The sequence below is a fragment of the Galeopterus variegatus genome, unplaced genomic scaffold, assembly GCF_000696425.1.
Source record: "Galeopterus variegatus unplaced genomic scaffold, G_variegatus-3.0.2 Scaffold683, whole genome shotgun sequence".
Lineage (NCBI taxonomy): Eukaryota > Metazoa > Chordata > Mammalia > Dermoptera > Cynocephalidae > Galeopterus > Galeopterus variegatus.
In genome coordinates, this window is record NW_007726794.1 from 2,555 (window position 1) to 13,229 (window position 10,675).

The window sequence follows — 10,675 nt, forward strand, 5'->3', positions numbered from 1 at the left end:
GTCACTTATAAATGTTCTGTACGTACACTTTTCATTTTAGATTTTCTCCTTAAAAGGAATTTGTGAATGATTCATCATTATTTGATATTTGTTTGTATGCACACATCATAAGTCTTCCAAAATAACATTAAAAGTCTTTCTTAATATTGCTTCAGAAATCTTAACCTTTAAGGAACATTCAATTAAAAAAATAAAAGCTCTTGAGTGTAATGCATGTTCAGTGAGTCAAGATTGTGTTTCCCTCTGACCTGATAAAAGTCTCCAACAACATACAATGTGCCAGCTTCTTCTCTGCCCAACTCAGAGGAAGTCACATAAAGGAGAAAAAAGAAAACATGCCTGAAATCACAGTGACCAAAGGATTTGAATTAATAATTACATTAAATAACCATAACTTTTTGTTTAACTATTCACATTCCACACAGTGGAAATTATCCTTTCCTCCAGATCTTTTGCTTACACTTTTAACTTTGAAGAACTACAGTAACAAAAAACAACTTACAGATTTACAGGATGTGTGTTTTTCTCTTTTTATGCCAAGCACAAAGTGTACATCATTAAATTCATATTTGGTATTTGGCATTATTTTAATAGGTAAGATCAAGATCACAAATATTTTGCCATAAAAAAATTCTACTATAATAATGAAAAAAATACATCATTACATCATCGGTGACTCCAATAAAATATGTAACAGAAATGGCATTTTCAATAAATGTTGGAAGACACACCATACTTGTGCTAGTCTTAATATAGGCACAGTAAGAAAAGCAGACATTTCCCTCTTTGGCTAGTGCTGTGCTTTCAGGGTAGTTATGCTGCTGATTATTCCAGCGAAGTTAATTTTGAGGAAATTCTCTTTACTTGAGCCAAATCCGACTTACATGCAATACTGTGGTACAAACTCCTAAAAGAAGATTGCTGCTGCCAACTTAAGTCATCTCTTTTTAACAAAATTGCATGCTTGTGGCAGAGTTAAAACAACAAGAGAAATTCAGTGTTTGCTGGTTCTGAATGTCATTTTTCCTCTCTGGTGTGGTTTTACAATTTCAGCTTCTTTCCCTTTCTTTTCCTCTCCCCTACCCTCAAAATTCTGCCTTAGCATTTGTGTGCTTAATTAAATCCATTCTGTGCTTTATTGTTGGAGGATGTGGATGATACAAAGACTTAGGGCAGGGGCATACAGTGTATACAAAATGCACAGACTACGTGTTTGCACAAATTTGCTTAGTGTAGAATCATCAGTAGTGAGTTTAAAAGTTTTAAAATTACACCCAACATTTTGGGTGTTCAAGATAACTTCTGCCTCAAAATGGTTCCTGTTTAGTTGTCAGATGGGTAAGCACTGGACCAAAACAAAAGCAAAATAAAAACAGCTTCTTTAGTCACAAGGGTTCTTTGAACGCTGGAGGCTTGATGGCAACTGAATCCCAGTCAATGGTGTTTGTTTTCTGTATTACACATGACTTGACTGGTGAAGCTGAGAAGATACAAGGCAAAAAGAGTATTTGGGGAGTTTACATATAAAACCTCAGGCTTGAAGAGAACAGGTTAGCCAAATCCAAAGTAAAGTAAGGTTTGCCCACCCTGCACTTTGACCATTAGATAAATCCTAAGTAGGCACTGCAAGCAGCCCAAGTTTAATCAAGGTTAGTACCCACCAGTAGGTACTGAATGATTACAAGTTTACGTGGATCCCATCAGCAGCAGATGGACAGCTAATGCACCCCAATGCTCTGCTTTCTTAACAGGATTTCCCCTTAACCCACAGAAGGCAAATGAAGAAGCAGAGGTCATATCCCCCACATCCCCTTCAGGTATTAAGAGCTAATACTCCCCCCAGCTCAATCTCTTAACAATAGCTAAAACAAAAAGACCCCAAATTTAATTCTAGTTAAAATGGAGCAGGCCCTAAACTCTTTCATCTTAGACTCTTTTCAGTTACACTCAGCAGAGGCAGAATCTTTATAATACAGGGTTGTGGCTCTCTGAATCGTTATACAGAAATCACGAACTGGGAAAGGGAGAGCTATAACAAAGAAAAAGGGAAGATATTAGAACCTTCAGCCTCTGAGGTTTTTGTTTACTTCCTATCCCTGTGCAGAGGGTTCTGAACTACATCTATTGTCCCCTCAGGGGACAAGGCCGGGGGGCTGTTTTGGTTTAGCTCACTGACTTGGTTCTGAAAATAGGAGTGGTCGATGTTTATGTTTTAAGTTTGGTGCTGGGTTCCAGCTAGTTCCAGCAGATCACAGTGACAGCCGAAGTTAATGATTTTTTGGCAATCTCTTTTCTCCTCTGTTCACTTGGGTTCTGTTGAATACCAGGAAAAACCTTTTGCTGAAGCCTGGGTCTCACTGTGTTTGGGGCTGGCCTTTCAGGTCTCTGCACACCTCCCTACTGCATGTTGCTGGGTCCAAGGTCCCCCCTCTACCCTCCCTTACTCCTCTTCCCTGCTTCACCCCGCCCACATGTGCCTTCCCCAGAGTCTGGAGGGTCTTTGCAAAATGAACATCCATGGTTAAGTGAATGAATTCAGAAACCTCGGCAGACATGGGATTAGACTGAAATAGTCACTGTGAACCTACAAAGGGATGGCCTGTGGAAGGGGGGAGGGGGAGGCAAGCACAGGTTAAAGCAACTTTTCCTAGTCTAGTGCAGCACTAAAACAGGTCTCTTGCCCTCAGAGTAGCCTCCTCCATTAACATCCATTCTAAGGGAGGTTCCCATCCCCAGGAGGGCCCATGGATGACAAAGGCAGAACACCAGACCACATCCCTGCCCCTCTGGGTGTGAGTCAGGGTGGTGTGGGCTTTTCCTACCCTTGTACTAGCAGAGGCTGTGTTTCCTCTGGTGTGTAAAAACACCCACAGACACCCACGCACACTCATGCACACAAACGACGCACAGCAGGCTCCCACCAGGAGGCAGACAGCGGTTCTTCTAGCCTCTACATTTAAGCCAAGAATCGGGTTGTTTTAGGTCTGGCTCTGGGCCTGCCTGGGGCTGCACCCCTAGGACAGAGGCTGGGTGGTGTGTCCGGATGTGGCTTAATCCAAATCGATGGATATGCAACGACACTGCTTCACACGGGTGACCCTCTTTTTCTTGGTGGGTGGCTGTAGTTCGGGACAGTTGAGTGTGACCATCATGGTGGTGAATTTCTTGGGCTTGCAGAAAGAGCAGGACTGAAAGGAGCCCTCCTCCTTCCGGATGTGCCTGGGGATGTAGAAGGAGTTGCACTGGCCGTAGCAGAAGCGGTTGATGATGGTGCGGCTGTTGCAGCCCTCCTCGTGGACGATCTGCTTCAGCGGCTGGGTTTTGCACCAGTCTCGCTTCAGGTATTTGCGCTCGGTCACATGCAGGGCCTCTTGGCTGGACTCCAGCACCTCCTCCCCCGGCATGGCTGTGCCCCGCCCTTGGCCCCGTCCCCGGTTCCTGGAGCCAGGCTGCTGGGGCCACTGAGTCTGCTCCGAGTCGTTGTGCTGGGCCTTGTCTGGAGGGGGGATGGCACCTTGGGACCCTTTCTTTTTCCCTTCAGCAGCCGGTAGCAGGGTCGCCAAGAGGAGAAGCAGGGCTCCCACAGTGTAGGCGGTGCGGCTCATACTAAAGGAGGGAAACACAGAAAAGGAGGGAGAGACATGAAAAAATGGGGAAGTTAAAATCAATCAAAAAATTTTAAGTAGCACTAAACATTTTTTGCAGCACTTGTGAAAAACATAATGTAAACTATTGCATTTCCTACTCACAATGTTTCTATGAATTAGGTCCTATTATTCCCGTTACCCTCCCAGCCTTCAAGCCATGAAGTAACTCACCCAGGGTCATACAGTGAATAACCAAGATTTAAACTCAGCTGGGGCCTCGGTCTTCATCCATGTACTCCCACAAGCATTTCTTTCTGCTTGCAGCACGTACTCCCAAAAGCATTTCTTTCTGCTTTCTGACACCAACCACATCTGACTTTGTATTATGGACACTTAACTCATGTACTCCCACAAGCATTTCTTTCTGCTTTCTGACACCAACCACATCTGACTTTGTATTATGGACACTTAACTGTACTCCTTCTTGTATTTGACAGTATTTAGTAACGTTCTGCTGTGTCAATGCCGTATTACCTTTGCACCTCTTTGAGCGAACTTATTTTCTGTCTCTTTGGACAGCCAGAGGAATTAGCCTTCCCTCTGCCCCATAGGGCCTCATCTGCCAGGAAGGGCTCCCAGCGTTTTCTCCAAAACTAGCCTGAGGGTTCCTGACTGGTGTCACTCAGCTGGTTGAATGCTTATGAGACTTTTCATTGTTATCAGGCATCTGAAGGATAGACTCCTGGAGGAGACCAAAAAGCATTTGACAGAAAGAGAAGAGCTTAGGAAGAGTTTTGGATGAAATGTCGAGACTGGATTCCTAGTCGCAGTTCTGGGGCAACAACTTGCTACCTGACCTTGAGAAAGTCACTTTACTTCTCAATAAATGACTCTTTTTAAGCAAAGATTCAAATAGCTTTCCCAGCTAGGTTGTTCAGATCAAATTTGATGCGAAAGCCATTTGAGAACTAACCAAATGTATAGCGGGATCGCAGAGAGAATGCATGACTGTACCAGGAAGATCACTTAACTCATAAGATGTCTCCACCCCTCACTTATTCTCATCTTGAAATGGAGCACAGATATTCATTATATTATTCTTTATACCATGATATACATGGTGAAATATGTCATTCTGTGTGTGTGTTTATAAAATTTAAAAGGTAGGAAAACTGGCANAAAGAGAAGAGCTTAGGAAGAGTTTTGGATGAAATGTCGAGACTGGATTCCTAGTCGCAGTTCTGGGGCAACAACTTGCTACCTGACCTTGAGAAAGTCACTTTACTTCTCAATAAATGACTCTTTTTAAGCAAAGATTCAAATAGCTTTCCCAGCTAGGTTGTTCAGATCAAATTTGATGCGAAAGCCATTTGAGAACTAACCAAATGTATAGCGGGATCGCAGAGAGAATGCATGACTGTACCAGGAAGATCACTTAACTCATAAGATGTCTCCACCCCTCACTTATTCTCATCTTGAAATGGAGCACAGATATTCATTATATTATTCTTTATACCATGATATACATGGTGAAATATGTCATTCTGTGTGTGTGTTTATAAAATTTAAAAGTAGAACAGGTATGTGCAAATATTTATAAATAAATGCCATAGTCAGTAGAACAGGTATGTGCAAATATTTATAAATAAATGCCATAGTCGTGTTGACTAAATTAAGTAGGAAAACTGGCACAGTAGAACAGGTATGTGCAAATATTTATAAATAAATGCCATAGTCAGTAGAACAGGTATGTGCAAATATTTATAAATAAATGCCATAGTCGTGTTGACTAAATTAATGACAATGAATTATTGTATATGGGTCTGGAGCTAGATATTGGTCAGAAAGGGCAATGGCATATAAACAATGGCAAAAATAATAATAATAAAACGGTTAGTCAGAGAGAAAATGGCCCAAAAAACAGGAAAGCATAGATGGAAAGAGAGAAAAATGAAGGGAGTGAGAAATGCAAATCAGAGAAAGGACTCTTCTAGAGAAAGGGTGTCCAGGGAAGGGAGGGCAGACAGAAAGAGGAGGAAGAAGGTACAGCAGAAGCATATTTTTTAAAAGGAGAGTGTGAGAGAGAAGTGTTAGACTATTAAGATTCTCCTGGGGCAGTGCTTCTCAGACTTGAAAGTGCAGACAGTCATCTGGGGATATTGTTAAAATGCAGATTCTTATTCTGTATGTCTGCCTTGCTAACAAGCTTTAAGCTTTAAGTAGCAAGGCCTGTAGCACTTGTGGCCCCATGGAAGCATTTTCTTGTCATTGAGTGCAATTTTAAATTCACAGCCTCCCTCCTCAGGGCATCACAACAATCCCGACAGGAATCCTGAGGCTTCCCCAGCCCCACGGTTTTCTGAACCTGAGAACACAGTTGTGAAGTACCCATTGCCCTGGTCTCTGCAGAACACCAGTATTGCACATGGTAACTCCTACGTGCAATTTAATAGTAACCTTATCATTTCCCCCCAAGAAACTAGACAAGTTGGTATTATGAGCTAGAGCAATTATCTCTCAAAGGCAAAGATATATATTTTCCAATGGACAGCCTTGGTAAGTAAAGACCATTCAACCAACTGTAAGGACAATTTCAAATGAAGATGATTAAATATTAAATTTAAAATATCCTTAAATGGCACCCTCTTTTCAACATTAACCTAATACTTTTGTGCAAGTTCAAGTTTGGAACTGATAATGTGACATTTAGCTCCTGTCTGACTGTAGGTTCCCTGGCTTTTGTCAGTTTATGTTACAACATCCCAGTTCTTTAAACAGAGCCTTTTCTGTCCCAACAACAAAAAAATTAATTTCTTTGTTTTGTCTTTTAGAAAGTCACTTACGAGAAAAGTATAGTTATACAACAGTACTGATTTTCCCCTGAAATCAGGATAACTTGAGCCATAACCATTCCAGTCTCCTGGGGCAAATAGTTATATTGTGAATTTGAAAAACTGTCACAATTTTCTGCTATTTACTCAGAGCTAAGATCTAAAATAAAATTCAGTTGCTGCCCATTTCCAAGGAGTTCATAAGATGATCCTAGACCCACAGTCTTCCCCCACACCTACCAAAAATGGCTTCCAGGCCAATGCCACCCTCCCAGACCAAGACCCTCCAAGTCCATCATCACAAAGGCCAATGTGATACTGACTGGGAATGCATGTTGACTGCATATTACAAGTTCACATGACAAGGCCATCCCCTTCTACATACATCTATCCAAAAAATGCAATTTTCTTTCTCTGGACCAATTTAGGACCCTCTTTATATTCAATGTTACCTTCCTGGCACTTTCACGTCTGTTATTGAATAAATATACCTAATCTGAGCATTGATGAGGGCTTATTCATCACCTTACCCTCAGTGCCTGGTACAGAGTAGGTGCTCATGAAAATTTGTTAAATGAATGATTGCTATGGACCACATTGATTTACAGAGTTTCTTTTCTTTGCATTATAAAATGCCTTCACTGGTGCCAATGAACAGAAGAGCCAAGTTGTAATTTATTTGGTTTCCGACCTTCAGTGTGGCAAACTCCTTCCAGCCTAGAGAGCTTCCTAACACCTATCTTTCTTTTTCTAGAAAAACTGCAACTGTCCCTGACTTTTTACCTGGTCCGACGTTGAATACTGTGGGTTTTATTTTCTAATTGAAGCCATCGAACACACTATGGCAGAAACCAACAACCTAACACCTATCTTTCTTTTTCTAGAAAAACTGCAACTGTCCCTGACTTTTTACCTGGTCCCACGTGGAATACTGTGGGTTTTATTTTCTAATTGAAGCCATCGAACACACTATGGCAGAAACCAACAACAAAGCAGCAAATTCAAAATTAGTCAACTGTGGTTTTCAGTTTTAATTTAGACAGACTTCCTGTTCCTATGAGAGTATGCATACACCATAAGCCAAAGGAGTTTAGAGTAACAGGCAGTTTTGCTTTTTTTTTTTTTAAAGAAAAGTAAAATTTTCTCAAAATAAGATTTATTAGGTGAGAAAAATGAAAATTTTTTTTCATTTTTAAAAAGCCCATTCTTTAAAGATCTTCAGTGCTTCAGAGGCTTTTTCCTAACCTTTATAGTTATTCAGAGAGAAGTAAAAACCAACTTTAAGAATGTCAATCAACAGAGAACTTGACTTCTTAGAGAAGAGCAGTGCTCTGAAACACGTTGGGTGTTCTACATGAATAACAGCCAGAGGGATGACAACTATAACTAGTACTGGAACCAGGGCCTATCAAGTCATTGTGATCAATCACTCAAGCCCTCCCCACCCCCCAAACTGCTCTTGACTACTCTGTGAAGGAAATAAGAATGTTTTACTCTTGATATCCCAATTGTATTGACACCAAATAATTTGCATTTTGTAAATATCATAGAAGTGGAGCTAATCAAGAAGATGTAAATTCCTTGAATACAATTCTTTTTTACATTAGAACCTAGCAGGGTGCCCCACATCAAAAATCAATCCAAATGCTGATGCAGACTTAGATTCCTATGAGTTATCACCCATGTCTAACCACTAGCTATAAAGTCTATGGCAATTTTCATTTATGAAATGACGTACTCACATCATTAAGTTAAATGAAGCTGCATGTCATGGACTCAGAGTGCATTATGATACACAGCATCTCCCTTGATCCTTCTTTGCAGACAGTATTATTCCTCCTTTCAAACCCCATCTTAACTTCCCCTTAATACATTTCTACTTCTCCAAGTAATGTCATCATTATTTTCATGGCGAGCTTTCTCTGCAACTGTTCTCCACCAGCAAGCTTCAGCCCACCCCTACCTTTAATTTTCTCTTTTGCCGCTGTCCTTCCCTCAACTCCACTTGTCCCAGAGGACATAGACACTCTCAGAGCAGGTCTTCTACATAAGCTCATGCTTTCCTTCCAGTTTCCCTTAGTGATCAGGAGTAAACATCTACAAGCAAGATAAGCCATATTAACTACCTCTTATCCTGTGCAGTTCACAGCAATTTACTCCAATTTTTACAAAGGCTCTAAGTACACAATCTTCTAATTTGGGGGGCTTGGAAATAAACATGAAATGTGTGACCTATTTCCAGTGTTGTCTGTGTCTTTGGGAAAGTTTAGGCCAGCTCCTTTCAGCACTCTCACTATTTCTCACTTTAGCTAAGCAACCTGCTCATGATCAGTTAAATGGAGTTTTGGGTAGAAATTACTTCTGATCAATTCCTCCTGATGAATCAAGTTTTAGAAAAACATGCAGCAGGCATTACATCAAATTTTTCTCCCAGCATAAAAAATAATAGAAGTGACTGCAAATACTCTAAAGGCAGGCCACGTTTTAGAATAATCTATTCCTTTTTCTCAGGACTAAATCTTCAGGAAGAGTAAAAGTTATTTTTAACTTGATCTTTAATTTTTAAAAAGATAATCAACTTCTAGATATTAAGCAGAAAATTGCTTAAGAATATACTGGGTTGATTATTATTATTATTATTTTTTTTTTTTTGAGAATTTGCACCAAGGATATAAGAGTTAATGGTTGGCACACTGGTAGAGGATAGAGTCTCATCCCTTACGTGTTACAAGGACCCTAACCACTACCTCCCTATTCTGAAGACCATTTAGGCTAAATCAGGCTGGAGCTGGATGCTGCATAGGGCAGGGAGAAGAAACCACCTGGTGGTAAAATATCTCAGGAGCTCTTCCTTCTTTGGAAGATTTTTTAGTGAAGTTAATGATTGCATACAATTCTTGAGGTCAACAGGAAACGAATTAGAAAGCAATAAATATTAAATGTTCACTAAGCAGCTCTACTGAGAGACAGACAAGTTACACGTTTTAAAGATGTTTGTTAGTCACTATGTTAGTGGGATTCAGGATTTAATTTCAGAACCACTATGTGATAAATGCTGGTGATGTATAACATTACTACTTCTCCCAACACTACCACTAATAATAATAGTTACATTTTATTTTTGAGCCCTCATTATGCCAGACAGTATGCTAACTTCTGACCAAATTTTATCACTTAATTTTCACTACAAAATAGGAGGTAAATAATATTGTCTTTTTTTTTTTTTTAAACCAATTAGGGATTCTAGACTCAGAGAAGTTAGGAATCTGTCTGAGGTCATGTTTAAGCCCAGTTTTTTCTAGCCCCAAACACATGGCTTTAACCACTGTCCTATTGACACCCAGCACGGTACTTAACAAAAGACACATGTATATTTTCTAATGCAAAAAAATTTGAAGAAGAATGTAAATCAAGTGACTATTTTGTATCTTCATGTTCACATGTAAAGGAAGACTTCTCTTGTCCCAGGAATTCCTGTTGTACTTTGCATTTCTAAGAGCATATGTTAAAACTAAAGAAAATTCCTTGCAGATGTAAGACATAGGCTGGTAGCACTTGCCTGACAGTGCCTTTAAGTTAGATGCCACAGTCACCTCCCCTAACTGCACCCCTTCCCTTTCCTTTACATTAAAGGTTTAGGTTTTCCTGTCTGTCCTTTACTCTCTGTTCTAGAACATGCTACACAGCTTTGCTGTCAACAAGCATTTCTTGGGAGGGGTCTGTGGCATGAAATTTCTTTGCATTTTATCACTTTTAATACTTGACCGTTAAGACTGAGGGCATCAGGGCTTCAGTTTAAAAGATAGGGCAGGCTCTCATTCAGAGATGTGGGGACATAATAGGTTTCTATTTTTCCTTGTGTGACTACTCACAAGAAGACTACTTTAGCCAACCTGGATTTCCTACAGATCGTGGGTTACCAAAACATTTCACTCAAAATGAACTTTTAAGAAAATAGGAAACCTGTTAAATTACAAAGTTTACAAAAGACTCTAATTCCTACAATGACCTGGGGGTTAAACTAACTCTCTTTCTCTCTCTGCCACTACAGTTCTAAAGAACCCTTATATAATTAGTTGATACTAACAGTTCCACAGTGCAATAGATCCAGTGATAGTAATCAAATCACCTACTGTTGTAGACTTGGCTGGGGGGCGTGGGGGTAATGAGAATCTATAGTTCTTAAGATCTTTCCCTCCTTGCTTGGTAAAGTCCATCCCCTCAAGTCCTCTCATGCCCCCCCGCCCGCCCCCCCCC

The 10,675-nt window shown here is 40.4% G+C and overlaps 1 protein-coding gene across 2 annotated transcripts in view; it reads right to left on the minus strand.

Moving 5' to 3' along the window:
- Window positions 1-2,996: 2,996 nt before the first annotated feature.
- GREM1 (gremlin 1, DAN family BMP antagonist) overlaps window positions 2,997-10,675 on the minus strand; it is a 10,539-nt gene continuing 2,860 nt past the window's right edge. Inside the window, exons 1-2 of one of the 2 annotated variants that reach the window (XM_008571340.1) lie at window positions 3,579-3,605; window positions 3,051-3,368 (exon numbers count right to left, since the gene is read on the minus strand). In XM_008571340.1, the coding sequence (XP_008569562.1) occupies window positions 3,051-3,368; window positions 3,579-3,605 (345 nt within the window). Of the gene's footprint in view, window positions 3,607-10,675 lie in introns of those variants that run through there. The other variant, XM_008571339.1, reaches the window with a different exon arrangement.